Source organism: Nyctereutes procyonoides, unplaced genomic scaffold (genome assembly GCF_905146905.1).
Source record: "Nyctereutes procyonoides isolate TBG_1078 unplaced genomic scaffold, NYPRO_anot_genome, whole genome shotgun sequence".
Classification (NCBI taxonomy): domain Eukaryota; kingdom Metazoa; phylum Chordata; class Mammalia; order Carnivora; family Canidae; genus Nyctereutes; species Nyctereutes procyonoides.
Genome location: NW_026575128.1, coordinates 8,666,708 through 8,684,761, shown reverse-complemented (window position 1 = coordinate 8,684,761; position 18,054 = coordinate 8,666,708). Strand labels below are relative to the sequence as shown.

At 36.3% G+C, this 18,054-nt stretch overlaps 1 protein-coding gene across 6 annotated transcripts in view; it reads left to right on the top strand.

Annotated features, from left to right (window-relative positions):
• ZYG11B (zyg-11 family member B, cell cycle regulator) overlaps window positions 1–18,054 on the top strand; it is an 85,476-nt gene that overhangs the window by 43,144 nt on the left and 24,278 nt on the right. For all 6 annotated transcript variants that reach the window (XM_055341817.1, XM_055341818.1, XM_055341821.1 and 3 more), the window contains 7 exons: window positions 2,590–2,730; window positions 3,618–3,794; window positions 5,502–5,566; window positions 9,303–9,402; window positions 9,662–9,712; window positions 12,306–12,467; window positions 12,577–12,624. In XM_055341817.1, the coding sequence (XP_055197792.1) occupies window positions 2,590–2,730; window positions 3,618–3,794; window positions 5,502–5,566; window positions 9,303–9,402; window positions 9,662–9,712; window positions 12,306–12,467; window positions 12,577–12,624 (744 nt within the window). The remainder of the gene's footprint in view (window positions 1–2,589; window positions 2,731–3,617; window positions 3,795–5,501; window positions 5,567–9,302; window positions 9,403–9,661; window positions 9,713–12,305; window positions 12,468–12,576; window positions 12,625–18,054) is intronic.

The following is an 18,054-nucleotide window of genomic DNA, read 5'->3' as shown; positions in this document are numbered from 1 at the left end:
TCCATGCATCAGGAGCCCGATGTGGGATTCGATCCCGGGTCTCCAGGATCGCACCCTGGGCCAAAGGCAGGCGCCAAACCGCTGCGCCACCTAGGGATCCCCCATGTCTTGCTTTTTAAATAGATTTATGACCCGTCTGTTTATCTCTAGGCATTTATTTAGTTAATCTTATTTTTCAAAATTGTATGTCTTTTGAATATCCTTTAATTTACAGATTCCCTTTCCATTCCTTCTTTTCCTTATAATTTGTCTATTAAAGAATCCAGCCCGGGACTCCTGGATGGCTCAGCAGTTGAGCGCCTGCCTTTGGCTCAGGGTGTGATCTTGGGGTCCCAGAATTGATTCCCACATCAGGCTCACTGCAAGGAGCCTGCTTCTCCCTCTGCCTGTGTCTCTGCCTTTCTCTCTCTCTCTCTCTCTCTCTCTCTGTCTGTCTCTCATGAATAAATAAATAAAATCTTAAAAAAAATCCAGCATTTTTGACTTGTAGACTTTGTCTCAGTCTGGATATTCTTTATTATTATTACTATTATTATTATTTAAAGTAATCTCTACACCCAGTGAGGAGTTTGAACTTAGAACCCTGAGATCAAGAGTCGCATGGGATCCCTGGGTGGCGCAGCGGTTTGGCGCCTGCCTTTGGCCCGGGGCGCGATCCTGGAGACGCGGGATCGAGTCCCACGTCGGGCTCCCGGTGCATGGAGCCTGCTTCTCCCTCTGCCTGTGTCTCTGCCTCTCTCTCTCTCTCACTGTGTGCCTGTCATGAATGAAATAAAAAAAAAAAAAAAAGTAGCATGCTTTCCCAACTGAGCCAGCCCCTGGATATTCCTTTTTTTTTTTTTTTTTGAGATTTTATTTATTTATTCATGAGAGACACAGAGAGGAAGAGACAGAGACACAGGCAGAGGGAGAAGCAGGCTCCATGCAGGGAGCCTGATAGAGGATTTGATCCTGGGACTCCAGGATCATGCCCTGGGCCAAAGGCAGGCGCTAAACCGCTGAGCCACGCAAGGATCCCCACCCCCTGGATATTCCTGATTGTATACTCATGATTCATCTTTCTGTGTCTTTGTATTTTCTGCAAATTAGTAGCTAGATTTGGAGGCTTAATTAAGACTCATATTTGATCACTTTCGCAGCTCTGTTAGGTATTGTGCTCTTTCAGTAAGGAAGTACATAATGTATGGTTTTTTTTTTTTTATTATGTGATGTTAGTGGTTGTTGACACTAGTTCCATTAATTCATTAGAGATCAGTGGTGATATTCTAATAATTTATTTTTCACTTTCTAGTTGGATTATATTTACGGAAAGTCACTCTCCATTATGTGCATTTGGTTACTCAGTACTATGTGAACCACAATTTTAAGATAAATGTATGAATCTGTGAAATGGGACATTCCTTAGATAGACCTAATTTTTTTTTAAAGATTTTATTTGTTCATGAGAGACACATACACACAGAGAGAGAGAGAGAGAGGCAGAGACACAGGCAGAGGGAGAAGCAGGCTCCACACAGGGAGCCCGATGTGGGGCTCCATCCTGGGTCTCCAGGATTACGTCCTGGGCTGAAACCACTGAGCCACCCGGCTGCCTGATAGACCTAATTTTGAACAGAATTTCTTCTTTTCTCTTTTTTCTTTCTTTCTTTCTTTCTTTCTTTCTTTCTTTCTTTCTTTCTTTCTTTCTTTCTTTCTTTCTCTTTTTTTTCTTTTTTCTTTTTTCGTTTTTTCTTTTCTTTCTTGTAAACACTACACCCAATGTGGGGCTTAAAACTCAAAACTGAGATCAAGAGTCATGCTCTACCTGAACAGCCTGGTGTCCCTGAACAGAATCTTGATGCTGGATGGGAGCTAGATAAATCTGGGGGAGTTAATTAACAGTTATTTGATGAATATTTAATGAGTGATTATTCTGAACCACAGATATTGCTAATTGTTCTGGTACAGTGGTAAGTGGGTCAGTTGAGGGGGGGGGATTATGATAATAGTTATGAAGGAGATGTTTCAGGGGGACCTGATTTAGATTGGTGGGTCAGAGAAAGAAGGCTTCTCTAAAGAAGTGTCATTTCATTTGAATTGGGAAGAATGAGTAGAGATTAGTCAGAGAGAGGAAGGTTTCAGTCAGAGAGGGTTGTTACATATAATGGCCTTTAAAAACAAACATACAATGGCCTTTTGCTGGGAAAGAGCTTGGTTTATTGAAAGATCAGGAAAAAAAGGCCAATGTAGCTTTAATATGAGTTAAGGGGAATTAAGGAGTTACCTTGAGACAGATGAGAGCCTAATCATGTGGTAAGGCTTTATAGTGTGAAATATCTTAAGATTTTCTTTAGGTAAAAAAAAAAAATTCTTTAGGTGCAGTATAGAAAATGTTACTCACAAGCTTATAGCAGAGTCTAAGCCTATCTAACATACATCTCTTTAGCATATGTATACCTTGATAGGATGACTATTCTGGGTGGGTTGAAAAAGTAATCATTCCCATTTGTTTCAAGCCTTACATAGCTATTCTGGATGCCATCTATACACATAGAGAAAGTTAGAAGGCAGAAGAAATCCTAAAAGCTAATCTTCTGGCTGTGTTCAAAGGTGTCTGGAGAAGCCAATGAAACTCAAATTGCAGAAGCATTGAAGCGGTACAGTGAACGGGCATTCTTCGTCCGGGAAGCTCTATTTCACCTTTTTAGCCTGACTCATGTGATGGAAAAAACAAAGCCAGAAATTTTAAAGGTAAGAATAAGAAACTGGATATGAAAATTTTGAAATTATTTCCCGAGATACACATGATGGCTTTGTGAAGAAAATCAGTGAAAATTTGAATTTAGTCTTCTGCTTTTTTTTGATAATGAGATTGATGATGTATGATTTCAGTTGTTAACCATAAACGAGAGAGAAGATAGTTGTATAGTGTTATTAACGTTTTATAGTAGTCTCAGTAAGCAATATAAATGCGTTCCACTTCATATTTACCTAAAACCAGTGACCACTGTGATTTTTTTTTTTTCACCATTTACAGTAGAAAATGGAAGTATTAGGACTGGAATCATGGTGCTGCATTCTATTGCTTCCATATAGACTTTTAAAAGAAGTATAATATTGGAATTCCATAAGGTACCTTCCCATGCTGCTTATGACCCACCTGTGCTTTCATAATTAATTCATGATATTTCCCAATTAAAATCTTTTAACCAAGATAGCTTTTGAAGGGCAGGAAAGGAAGATTCTTAATTTTTGTTGATTGCTTAGGGCCGTGTTTATCAGAATGTGGTCCTGGAATATTATTTATTTTTAAAAGCATATTTGTGAATCCCACTCTGAGAAATTTAGATTCAGTAGGACTGGATGAGGTACAGGAATTTGCATGTTTAATAATCCCCCAAGATAATCCTAATACACATTTGAAACCAGTGAATGTAGTAGGACTGTATTATATTTGAAGCCTCATTTAGTGTGCACAATACTCCCAAGAAATAGTTTTATCTTTTATTTTACAAATTGTGTACCTAAAGATCTTTGAGGTTAAATAACAGTAAGTTAGTGGCAGAGCCAGAAGTGACTTAACCACCCTGTTATCTTGTATTAATAATGTGAGTAAAGAGAACTAATTTTTTTTCCAGCTTGTGGTTACTGGGATGAGAAACCACCCTATGAATTTGCCAGTACAACTTGCTGCAAGTGCCTGTGTGTTTAACTTAACTAAGCAGGATCTTGCTGCAGGAATGCCTGTCCGACTCCTGGCTGATGTGACCCATTTGCTGCTCAAAGCCATGGAACATTTTCCCAATCACCAGCAGGTAAGCATGTGGGGATTCCTATTCACATAGTCCTTTTAATGTCCCCTACCCATCCTGTCCCATCCTCCATTATAGTTCAATTTAGTAGACCAAGGCTGGAAATTCAAATGCTTTTGCAGGTTGTAAAGTAATAATTTTATGGTATGACTGAGTATAGGAAAACAGATAAGTAGAAAAGTAAAGAATATACTTCCTGCCTAAAAGTATTTAAATCCAAATGTTGGTGGGAAATAGTGCAAACCATAAAAAAACTCATCTTCCACCTCAATCTTGAGGTTGTGGTACTTTCAGCAAATAGCCATAGCACATCTTTTCTGGGTCAGGCACTATCGAGTACTGGGATACAGAAATGAGCAAGACGTGGATTTTCTACTTCTAGCTGTATGGTACTACATAACCTGTTCTATCCTCAGGATGAAAAATAAAAATGCTGCTTGAATTATATTTTTATTTTTAAAAATATTTTATTTATTTATTCATGAGAGACAGAGAAGAGAGAGAGAGAGAGAGAGAGAGAGAGAGAAAGAGAGAGAGAAAGGCAGAGACACAGGCAGAGGGAGAAGCAGGCCCCATGCAGGGAAGTCTGATGCGGGACTTGATTCCAGGACCTCAGGATTATGCCCTGGGCTGAAGGCAGGCGCTAAACTGCTGAGCCACCCAGGGATCCCCCAAATTATATTTTTAATTCTTAAAACTTAGCAGCCAGTTGGCAAATTAATAAAAAATAGAGGCCAAAAACCAACTGAAAATGGCAATCTAGATTGATGAGTGGATCATTAAAGCCAGCTTCCCTCTTGAGGGTAGTTTGCCAAACTGGATGAACTTTAAGCTTTTATTTTTTTTGGGTTGGTTTTTAAAAAGATATTTTTAAAATTTTAATTTTAATTTTTATTTTAAATCTTTTATTTATTTATTCATGAGAGACACACACAGAGAGGCAGAGATATAGGCAGATGAAGAAACAGGTTCCTCGATCCCTGGACCTGGGATCACGTCCTGAGCTGAAGGCAGATGCTCAACTACTGAGCCATCCAGGTGTCCCTAAAGATTTATTTATTTGAGAGAGAGAGAGTGAGCATGTGTCTGTACAAGTGGGGGAAGGGGCAGAGGGAGAGAGAGAGAGAGAACCTCAAGTAGACTCCCAGCTGAGAGTGCAGCCGACAGAGGGCTTGATCCCAGGACCCTGAGACCATGACAAGTGGATAGAGGACAAAGCAGGACCCACCCGAAGACCACCAGAAGGGAAGGAGATAAGCTGATATTTTATTTATTATCCTGTCTCATCAAATAGAAAAGACAAAGAATATGTGCAAGTAAACTTATATGGGTCCAGTAGAAGTCAATCTTTCAATAGTAGGTAGGCAGAACAAAATATGTAAGAAATTATTGGTGTTTCATCACTGATCTTCCTTTTTTTATAAAAGGCTACCCCCTAGTTAAAAAATACCAAAACTGGGTAGCCTTTAAACAGCGGTTTAGAGCCTGCCTTTGGTCCGGGACGTGATCCTGGAGTCCTAGGATCGAGTCCCACATTAGGCTCCCTGTGTGGAGCCTGCTTCTCCCTCTGCCTGTGTCTCTGCGCACCTCCCCCCACCCCGTGTGTGTCTCTCATGAATAAGTAAATAAAATCTTAAAAAAAGCAAAAACAATAAAACCCACAAAACAGTATTTTATTCAGGATTTTTTTTTCTCCTTTTGGTTCTTTAGTTGCAGAAGAATTGCCTCCTTTCACTTTGCAGTGACCGGATCCTTCAAGATGTTCCATTCAACAGGCAAGTGATAGCCCTAGAACTTAAAATGGGGCAAAACAGAACTGTGTCTTGGGCCATTTCTTACCAGTTGGCATATTTTTGGTGTCTCAGGTCCACAATTAATCAAGTGGGTGGGATTCTGCATTACCTTAGAGAATACTGACTATTTTCTTTAATTTAGTGCTTTGACATTCCTGATAGCAGATTGACCCCTGTTTTCATAGCCCTTTGCCTAAAAATTTATATTACAGTTTTTAGAATATCCACACACTATTGTAGGCTAAAGAAACTGAGGCATATAGAGTCAATGTCAGTGCCCACAGTTTTGTGTCTAGTAACTGCAAGGCTAGAAAGACTCAAGTCTTCTAGTTCTAGGTCCAGCGTCATTTCTCTGTATCATACCTCTTATTACTTTTATTTGATACTGAATTATAGAAGAAAAATTTTAAATGGAGGTTAAGGGAGGCTATATAGCTGGATTCAAGTAAGTATAAAGTGTTCTTCCCTTGTCTAAGATGTGATTTGAGAGCTAAAAGGGATTTTTGTCATCTTACTCGTTTAAATGTAATTTTTAATGATGGTATTAAAAAAATATGACTTCATGAAAAGTGTATTTCTCAAGCAGCAATGTTACTGTGATTTATTTGGGTAACAGTACACTGTTACCTGACACAGCTGAGGAATGAAGTGTTTCGTTTACTATGTACTATTTGAAATAAATAGTTTGGTTAAAAATATAACTACATATATCTCATGCAGGTTACGAATTTTATTTTATAAATACTGAGCATCTGTACTGGTTACATGAAATTATATGTAAGAAAGACATAGTCACTCTCCTAAAGAAACTTGTCAACTAATCTAGGGGTTGACAAACTTTTTAAAGGGTTAACTAATAATATTTTGGGCTTATTAGCCATAGAGTCTCTGTTGCAACTACTTAACTCTGCCATTGTACCTCCAAAACAGTAGATGAAGTTTATATAAACAAATGGTTTTACTATGTTCCAATAAAACTTTAGAAGAGAGGCAGCTGGCCCCACAGCTATAAAATCACTATATGTAGGCTGTGGTTTACTTACCTCTGATATAGCCAATACACTCTGCTAGATTTGAGCTTTTTTGTGGTCAGAGACTGTGATTGGTTAATCTCTTTGTCTCTAGTGCTTAAGTGGATGTTTGATGGAATGAATGAATGAAAAATGAGTATGACAGAAGACAGAATTTTTCATAGAAGAGGATGACACAATGCATTGGGCCCCCAAACGAGGAGGGAAAGATTTCATCTGATTGGTGATCATTAAAGATTTCATGTTAGTGACGGCATTTGAGATCATAAAGATTACGACTAACCTGTATAAAGCACTTCCTATTGCCAAGCACTGTGCTAAGTGTTTTATATATGCTTATTCAGTCCATACAACAGTCCTGTGAAATTGTTACTCTTGTAGTCTTCATTCTATAGATGAAGAAACAGAGACACAGAGAGGTTTAGTAATTCTCCAGGTGATAAGATAGGAAGTACCGAGTTTAGATTTAAATCCAGAATGACTTTAGAACCTCTACTTTTTACATCCCTGCTGTGTTGCTCTGAAGATGAGGGCTGGTTGAATTGTTTTATGTTATAGGAACTGCACCATTATAGGCACAGAGGAAGTTAATAATAATACTAGGAAAAAAAACCTTCATCAAAATCTTGGTATGTGCTAAGTTCTGTATTAAGTTTTCTGTGTAATATTACTTAATCCTCACAACAATCCTATTGAATAGATCTTACTATTTTACAGATGAGAAAATTGAAGTTTAGAGAGATTAAGGAAATTGCCTCAGGTTCCCAAAGTTAGTAAGTGGTAGAAGTGATATTTAAAACTGGTCTGTCTCCAGAGTGTGTGATGTTCTTAAGGACTTTCCTGCATTGCTTCCTGTGATAAAATAATGTATTTTATTATTATCAACAACATTAGGTAGAACGAGAATTCAAACCCCAAAATACAAGGAGCTTCAGAATCCGTGCTCTTAACAGTCAGACTATCTTAATCATAATTGTGGGCAATGCATTTTGCAGTAAGCACAGGGTAGGCAGGAAAAAAGTTTGAAAGTACCGGCCCATTGTTAGAGTCCAAAAATACTGTGATTTCAGGAATGAAATCCTACCTAAATTCTCTGACAGATTTATATATTACCACTGTGTGGGCACAAATTGAAGGGAAAACAGTGGAGGCAGAATGGCTCCTTAGGAATCTATTGTAAAAGAATCTGAGGTGGCTTTGAGACTAGAAAGGAGGTAATAGTAAATTTGAGGAAATTTGCAGAGGAGTAATTTATATTTCTCTAATTCAGCCAACATATATTAATACCATCCATGTATAAAGCTCTGTATTGGGTTCTTGGTATGAGTGCTGAATAGGATATGGTCCTTTACCTCAAGGAACTCATGGGCCAATGGGGGATTCAGGTGGGGCTACAGATAATTACAGCTCTCTGACAGAGTTACATAAAAATGCTAAGGAGCAGTGAGAAAGCAGTGATAAACTTGTCAAGGAAAGCTTCTCAGAGGAAGTGATATTTGAGCCAAGTCTTGAAAGATGAAATTATGGATAAGACAATCAGATACATTCCTTGGTGTCATCCTGATTTCTCTCCTTATCTCATACACCGCATTCAGTCCTTTGACAAATCCAGCTGTCTTCAAAATATATCATGAATTTCAACCATTTCTCTTCATTTCCATTTCTACCACTTGGACTAGACTAAAAGTGATTTCTCTCCTAAATTATTGTGGTAGCCTCTGAACTGCTCTCTTTGCTTCTTTCTTTGCCCTCTTCAAGTTTATTTTAAACACAGCTGATAGAATAATCCTATTAAAAACATAAGTCAGTTCATGCCATATATCTGCTCAGAATCTTTCTATGGCTTTCTGTCTCCAAGTAAAAGCTAATTCTTTACAAAGACTCTATGACCTGGCTTCACTTTTACCTCTGACCTCATCTCTTAGTACTACTCTTGTTCCCTCTGCTCTGGTTCTCACTGGCTTCCATGCTATTTCTCAGAACCTTCAGGCATACTCCCAATTCAGGGTCTCTTATGTCTCTAACCCTCTGCTTAGAATGCTTTTCCCTAGATGGCCACATGGTCAGCTCTCTTACTTCTCAGAAGTTTCAGTGAGGCATTGCCTAGTCACGTTACCTAAAACTCAACATTTCTTTTTTTTTTTTAACTCAACATTTCATTTCCTCTCTTTACCTGCTTAATTTATTTTCTTTATAGCATATACCACATATATTACTTACTTGTTAGATTTATTATCTGTCTTCCATACTAAGCTGTATGAGAGTAGAGAGATTTTTGTGTTTTGTTCACTATATCTCTAGTGTCAGGAACATTATCTGGCACAAAGCAGGGACTCAATAAATCTGAATGAATAAATGAATATTTCTATTGTGATAGGTACTATAAGGACCCAGAAAATAATACAATATAGAAATTACTATAGAATAGAAATATGTTAAAATTCTAGAAGATAAATGCCAGATAGTTTTAATCATATTTCCCAAAATCTTGTTGCTTTACAAAATGTCAGAATTAACAGTGAGGCACCATCTCCAAAACACTCAAGTATAATTGTTATTCTTTATTGGTTAAGAGGAGTTTCCACTTTCTTTTTACCTACTTAAATTGTAGCATCAGTTCCCAGCTAGAGCTATGAAACTGCCTGTACCTCCAGGATCCATTCATGAAACCCTTTGTGTATTTTTAGGTTTGAAGCTGCCAAGCTTGTCATGCAGTGGCTCTGCAACCATGAAGATCAAAACATGCAAAGGATGGCTGTTGCTATCATTTCCATCTTGGCTGCCAAGGTACCTGAACTCCTATTATTGAACAATTTTCTATAGGCAACTATTTCCTGTTAACAATTATTATTTTCCTCAAAATCTATGTGCAGGAAAAGTTAGTAAGCCTTTTTGCCAGCCTGTTTATTCAAGCTCCATTCAATATTGCAGAATTCCATGTTGATCAGAGATTTTAGTTTGACCTTTGGAGTCTGTTACAGTGAATGGTATTAAAGTCACGCTAGTGAGTTCTTGGACATTTACTTTATCTTTTGCTTGCTTTCAGCTTTCTACAGAACAAACTGCACAGCTTGGTGCTGAGCTCTTCATTGTCAGGGTAAGTCTATTATCTCCTGTGCAGACCACTAGACAGTTTTCATTTTCATTGTTTTCAGGGAGTATTGTGTATCTTCTGACATTTCATATTTCAAAACATTATCTTCGTTTATTTTTGTAGAGGCAACTTTATTCCTTAACTGAGATGGAAAGAGCCCTGAAGTAGAAGTCAGATGACCTAGGATCTAACTGTAACCTCAGTTTGTGTACTTATTCAAATTATGTGAACCACTGAGCCTAAATAAGCCTTAAGATCTTATCTAGACCTAAAATTCTGTTATTTTGTTATTTGTGAAGAAAATTTAGAGACTCTTGTAGGCATAAAATCGCTCTAGATGCTTTGGGGAGAAAGAGGATTTAAATAACTGACAAATTATTTTATTTGCTTACAGTTAAGGAGATGATACAATGAACAGTGAAAAGTTAAAAAGCTTTAAAGAGAATAAATCTAAACAAGGGAGGACTGGAGGAAAAAAAAAAATCCACTTCAGAGTTTCTTGCTAAATCCTGGCATGAAGTGTTTGAACAATAATGATAGATGGAAAAGTCAAATGAAAGACTCTCTCTTTTTTCTTTTTAAATGTTATTTTTAAGTAATCTCTACACCCACCATGGGGCTTGAGCCCACAATCCTGAGATCAAAAAGTCACATGCTCCACCAACTGAGCCAGACAGGTGCCCCAAAAGGCTCCCTTTTTCTATGATTTATATATTATGTCTGTAATGAGAAGATAATTTCTTTGATAATTATGTGTAGAGTACTTATCAGGTACCCACCACCTTATTAGATGTTAGGGATTCACATTGAATTATATCTATAGTTTCTGTCCATAAGAAGTACTAGAGAGAATAGCTATGTAGATGGTTGTAATACGGTCTAATAAGTATAATAATAGCAATATGAATGAACAGAGTAATGTAAAGAGAGGAGAAGGATATGGTGGTATAATGGAAAGAGTAGGAATTGTGGAGCCAGTGTGTCTGGATTTATTCCCAATTCTATCACTTACTAGCTTGGGCAGTCACATAAATTTACTTAGGGGTGATAAACTACCTTATACAGTCCTTATAGAAGATTAAATGAAAAGGAAAAGAAAATTAACTGAAGGGGAGGCACTTGGCTAGCTCAGTCAGTAGAGTATGTGACTCTTGATCTCCTGGTCGTGAGTTCAAGCCCTACACTGGGCATAGAGCTTATTTAAAAAAAAAAAAATTAATTGAAGTAATATATGCTAAGTGCTTAGCACAAAATATGTTAGATAAGTAGAAAAGGGATACTTTTTATTATATAATAATAAATATATATATATTATATATAATATTATATAATATAATAATATATATAATATATATATTATATAATATAATAATAAATATATAATATAATAAAAAGGGATTTTATTTATTTTTTACTATTTTCAGGGATGACATTTTAATCTTAAATATAGCTTTTTATTGCTCTATATGTTGTTTTAGTAATTTTGGTTGGAGATATATTCAAAGATTTTTTTTTTTTATTCAAAGATTTTAAGGAAGTAGTCCACTTATGGTTTTGGGGAAAATTTAGTTTAAGCAGGAATTAGTAGCAGCTGTAGTAGTAGTGATTATGATGATCACTAGCTTTTTTAATCTCTTAATTTTCACCCACAATTTACAGATGAGGAAACAAAGGATTAAATTGCCAAACAAGATTACGCAGATGCAGATTCTAGTGCCACACTCCTAGCCACTGTGCTATTGCGTTAAATAATTGCACCTAAGTGTTTTCATTTCTTAAAATTTTTTTCCTGAATTGTGTGTAACTTTAAGTAATAGTGATCATTGATGTTTTCTTGTATCTGTTTGAGCAGAACTTCCTTTTACCCCCCAAATTATAATCTAAAAATGGAATTATGGTTGCCTTATCTAGGTCTCAAAACATTTATCTTTGAAACTTAAATTTCTCAGGTTAAGGCTATGATAGAAATAATTTACAAATGGAATTTCAAAGCTGTTGTCTTTTCAAATTCAATATAGACTTTAATTCTTTTACTATTTGTATGTAACTTGTCCATTCCTTTTTTTCTTAAGGAAAACTTGGAATTAGAAGTAGTTCTTCCAATTCTTATTTTCTCTTACTAAGTTGACTAGGATCAAATTACTTAATATTTCTCACACTCAGTTTCCTCTCCCCCAAAATGGACATAACAATACTATAATATAGGATATATTTTAATATATATGATACTTAATAAATGTTAGTTTCCTTTCCTCTTCTGCCCCTCTAATTTTTTTTTTATCCCAGGATCTGAACTGAATATATGTTTTGACTGATGGGGTAAGATAGTTTTCCTAAGATTTAATCATTTTGCTTTTTATTTTATTTACACGGTATTAGATTATAGGTATCATCAGAGTGATAAAATATTTCTGAAGATCCCTTACTTTTTTCTTGTTGAAGGAAAAATCTGATCTAAGAAGCTGTTTCTTGTACTTAAAATAACCTTTATAGGAAATGTTTTAAGCCATGAGACCAATCCTCATGACATCATTATCCCTACTAAGTATAATAAGAGTTTCATGATGAGAAATTCATTTTATTTTCCTTATTTCAGCAACTTCTTCAAATAGTGAAGCAAAAAACCAATCAAAATTCAGTGGACACCACTTTGAAGTTTACTTTGAGTGCACTTTGGAACCTCACAGATGAATCTCCAACCACTTGCAGACATTTTATTGAAAACCAAGGGTTAGAACTCTTCATGCGGGTTCTAGAGGTTAGAATGGGAATTTAGCCTATAGTTTTGCCATTGCTTGATTGATTTAAGTATTCACTTACCATATTTGATTCTTTAGGTAGTTATAGGTTTCTCTTTCTTTTTATAGTCTTTCCCAACTGAGTCATCCATTCAACAGAAAGTCCTAGGACTTTTGGTAAGATATAAACATTTCCTGCTAAATTCCAAGCTGTAATTAATTCTTCTTCTGAGACAATACACTGAAAGTTGTTTTTTGGGACATTTGGGTGGTGTAGTTGGTTAAGTGACTAACGCTTGGTTTCAGCTCAGGTTGATCCTCAGGATTGTGAGATTGAACCTCATGTGGGGTTCCATGCTCAGCGTAGAGTCCACTTAGGTTTCTCTCTCCCTTTGCCCTTCAACCACCCCCTCACCCTGACACACACTCTCTCTCAAATAAATCTGAAAAAGGAAAAAAAGTTGCTTCTCTATTTGTAAACACCTAATGACATTAGAAAATATACACAATATAATAAAATAAGAAAAGTAAAAAAAATAAAAATAAAAAGTAAAAAAAAATAAAAGTAGACTCTAAGCAATGTGTACACTTAAGATTCTCAGCACATGAAAAGGAAAAATATGTTATATACTTTATTATATATATTTTTTGGTATAATACAAAGCTTCACTGTGAACAATTTTACTTTTATAAACAGAAGAAAAAAATCTCATGATAAAATGTCTCTAACTGAGGTGCCTGGGTGGCTCAGTCAATTAGGCATCAGACTCTTGATTTCAGTTCATAACATGATCTCAGGGTCATGGGATTGAGCCCCATGCCTGGCTCCATGCTTGGCAAGGAGTCTGCATGGGATTCTCTCTCTCCCTCTCCCTTTGCCCCTCACCCGCCCCCATGCAAATAAATAAATAAATAAACAAACAAACAAATGAACAAATAAATGATTAATCTTTTTAAAAATGTCACCAACCTATGCATATTCTTACATGCTGTGTCTGGTAATTAATAATCACTACTTAAAAGACTGCTTAACAAATTAGACATTTCATAAATATATTGGATATAGATTAAAGGGAGCCCTGTAGGATTTTGAGGCAAAAGTGAAGAATCAAATATTTCATTAATTTTAATCACTACAATAGGAAAAGTGCCTGTGTGGTAAAAGCTGTTTTAGAGTAGACCTCTCTGCTCTTGAGGCATTAGATAATAGAAGGCATAGATGAATGAGTAAAAAATGATATAGATTTAATGTTTGTTTTACAGATGTAAGAGTATGAAATATTGAACAATGAGTGGATTTTTGGGAAAGCTAAGGGCTGGCATTTAAAGAATTATAGGGGGGATCCCTGGGTGGCGCAGTGGTTTGGCGCCTGCCTTTGGCCCAGGGCGCGATCCTGGAGACCCGGGATCGAATCCCACGTCGGGCTCCCGGTGCATGGAGCCTGCTTCTCCCTCTGCCTGTGTCTCTGCCTCTCTCTCTCTCACTGTGTGCCTATCATAAATAAATAAAAATTAAAAAAAATAAAAAAAAAGAATTATAGGGAATTATCTATTCACTATAGCTTTAGTTATATAAGTAGAAAATATAAAAAGACCTAAATGCCCAGAAATAGGGAAGTATTAAATAGATCATAGTATTTGATCATTTTATTCAGGATTCACAGGATTATTAGATACAAAAATTGGTTCATGTCACTCAAGAGGAGAAGTGGAGTTTAAGTATTTAGAGAGTTTTCATAAGGCTTTAAAAATGCTTTAAAAAAAAATTCCAAAAAGAATACATGCTTTTATCACTAACAAAATAGTACAGAAGTGTATTTAAAAAGGTTAAGGCTCTATCCCCAGCCTCCAATCACTACTTTGATTAGAATCCTTTGGAATTTATTGAGACTTGTTTATGGCCCAGAATATGATCTATCTCAGTAAATGTTCCATGTGCACTTGAGAAGAATGTGTATGTTCTTAGTATAATGTCCTATAAATGTCAGTCAGTCTAGTTGGTTGTCATTGTTCAAGAATCCTTACTGATTTTCTGCCTGCTTGTTCTAGCAGTTATTGATAGGAATTTGAGATCTTCAACTATAATTGTTGATTTATCTTTTTCTTCTACAGTTCTATCAATTTTTGCTTTGTGTATTTTGAGCTCTGTTACTAGGTTCTTAAGCTGTTAGAATTGTATGCCCTCTTGATTAAGTAATGAAATGACCTCCTTTATCCCTGGCAATATTCTTTACTTTGAAATCTCCTGTCTCCATTAATATAGTCCTCCCAGCTTTCTTTTGACTAATATTAACTAATACTAATATTTCCATTCTTTTACTGTTAACATGTATATGCCTTTAATTTAAAGTGTGTTTCTTGAGGGCCACCTGGGTGGCTCAGTCAGTTCAGTGTCCAACTTTTGCTTTCAGGTCAAGTCATGACCTCAGGATTATGAGATCGAGCCCCACATTGTTGGGCTCTGTGCTGGGCATGGAGCTTACTGAAGATTCTCTCCCCCCTGCCCCTCCTTCCAGATGTGTCACACACACACATACATATACACACCTACATGCACACGGTCTTTCTCTCTCTCTCTCTCTCAAAAAAAAAAAATGTGTTTCTTGTAGACAGCTATGTACTTTGCATCTTACTATTTTATCTAGTCTAAAAATCTGCTTTTTATTTGGGCTATTTGGATCATTTACATTTATTTTATATTATTATTTTTTAAAAGATTTTATTTATTTATACATGAGAGACACACAGAGAGAAGCAGAGACATAGGCAGAGGGAGAAGCAGGCTCCCTGCAAGGAGTCCAGTTTGGGACCCGATCCTGGACTCCAGGATCATGCCCTGAGCCAAGGCAGATGCTCAACCATTGAGCTACCCAGGTGTCCCTACAAATAATTTTTTTTAACCTTCATCTTTGAAAGGCATCTTTGCCAGATATAGAATTCTAAGTTGACTTTAAAGATATTGATTACCTTTTTTCTTACTTTCATTTTCAATGAAAATTTTAATGTCATAATTATCTTTATTCTTCTCTATGTACATGATTTTTCCTCTGGCTACTTTTAAGATATAGATTAACAATGATTTTGAGTAATGTGATTATGATGTGTCTTGATGTAATTTACATCGTGGTTCCTGTATTTGGGATTCATTGAGCTTCTTGATCTATAGGTTTATAGTTTTCATCAGGTTTGAAAAGTTTTTGGTCCTTATTTCTTCAAAAAAAATTTTTTTGTACTGCTCTTCTTGCCCCCAACTCACTGGAGACTTTGGAGACTACAGTTTCTCATATATTAAATTGCCTGAAATTGTCTCATAATTCATTGGTGCTCTTAATTTTCTTTGTTCATTTTTCTGTGTATGTTCCAATTTGGATAGTTTCCATTGCTGTGCCTTCTAATTCAGTAATCATTTCTTCTGCAATGTCTAATTTGCTATTAATACCATCCAGTGGATTTTTAAAAAATCTTAGACATTGTCATTTTCTTCTCTAGAAGTTCAGTTTGGGTCTTTATTATATCTTTCATGTTTCTGCTTAACTTTTGAATGTAAGAAATACAATAACTGTTTCACTGTTCTACTCTGCTAATTATAGCACCTGTGTCACTTACGGGTAAATTTTTATCATTTCCTGCTCTCAGATGGTTTCAGTGGTGTTCTCTGTGGCTCTCTGGATTCTGTCTCTGTGTAGTTCTCATCTACCTGGCATTCTGTCCTATGAATTGCCTTGGTCTCCCTGAACTCTCAGCTCCATCTCTTCAACTCCATGGGTTCTGCTTCAGTGCTACATCCATATGCCACAGCCTAGGAACTCAAAGCAGATCTCACCTTGTTTTCCATATCTAAAGGTCAATATACCTTATTACCTAATGTCCAGTGTCTTGAAAACTTGTTTGATGTTTGTTTTTCCAGTTGTTTCAGATAGAAAAGTAACTCTGGCCCCCTTCATTTTGGCCAGAAGTAGGTATCCTCATTAGTCTTCCATCAAATAGAATTAAAAACGAGAAATGTGTCTTTTCTATTTACCTACATATTTCTTTTAGTGTAGGTATGCTGGCAATGAATTTTCCACTCAGGTTTTGTTTGTATAAAAAAGAACCTTGCTTTATTTTCAAAAGATACATGTCTTAAAAAAAAAAAAAAGGACATGGGATATCTGCTGACTATTGAGATTTAAATGGACATTGTTTTTTTCTTTTGGATTTTTGGCTTATGATTTTCATCAAATTTGGAAAAATTTTGGCCCTTATTTCTTTAAATATATATGTGGGTTGTTTTGTTTTGCTTTGTTTTGTTTTGCTTTGGTACCCTGTCTCATCTCCTCTTTCTGGGACTCCAATAAAAGGTATGTGAGATTGCTTATTATTGTCTCATTGGTTGCGAAATAACCTACTGGCCTTTCTCCCAGTTTTTTTTTTCTTTCTGTGCTTTGGCTTGGATGTTTCCTATTGCTATGATTTTTAGTTCACTAGGGGTTTTTTTTCCTGAAGCATCTCATCTGTTGCTAATTTCATCTGGCCTATTTTTCATTTCAGATTATATGTATCCTTTTCATTTCTAGAAGCTACCTTTAAATCTTTTTTTATAGCTTCATTTTCTCTCTTCACATTTATCTTTTCCTTTCATCCTGAATCATATTTATAACATTTGTAGTAGCTGATTTAAGTCTTTGTATGCTAAGTCTATTATCCCTGTCATTTCTGAGTCCATTTTTAGTGATTAATTTTTCTCTTGGTTTTGGATCATATATATATATTTTTTGGATCATATTTTCCTGACTCTTTGTATGCCTGATAATTTTTGGCTGGATGCCATTGTGGAATTTACATTGATTATCACTGGATTTTATTGTTTCTCTTTAAAGAGTCTTGGACTATTTTCTGGCATGCGGTTAAGCTCCTCACAGATCAAGTTGTTCTTTTCAAAGCTTATTTATTTGCTTTGTTATAGGGCTCCATATTAGACTTTACCCTAGAACTGATATATAATTTAGCTCCATTCCTATGCAATGCTTTGTTTACTATGTGATGTCTTCTCTCTGGCTCATGGGAATGTGAACTGTGTGATTGGGGATGTGTTCATGTATTGCTTTCTTTTTTTTTTTTTTAAAGATTTTATTTATTTATTCATGATAGTCACACAGAGAGAGACAGAGAGGCAGAGACACAGGGAGAGGGAGAAGCAGGCTCCATGCAGGGAGCCTGACGTGGGATCCAACGCCGGGTCTCCAGGATCGCGCCCCAGGCCAAAGGCAGGCGCCAAACCGCTGCGCCACCCAGGGATCCCCATGTATGCTTTCTGATAGTTCTTTCCCTAGCCTCATGGAGCTTCACTGCCTCATTATTCAGCAAGATCTGAGGGAATCCCTCTATAGGTGTCTTTCTCTCTCTCTCTCTGGAGCTTTTTCCTTTCTAGTACTCTGTTCTACATATTTTTGCTGCCTTGGCCACCTTGATCACAGATCTTTGTCTCTTCAACTCAGCAACTTGGCAATATGGCAGTAACTGCCATATTCTCTTTCGGCTCTTTTTACTTGCACAGCAATCCTGGAAACTGCCCCATATGAGTACCTTCTCCCAGATATATACATGCTTATTTATATACCTCTTGTT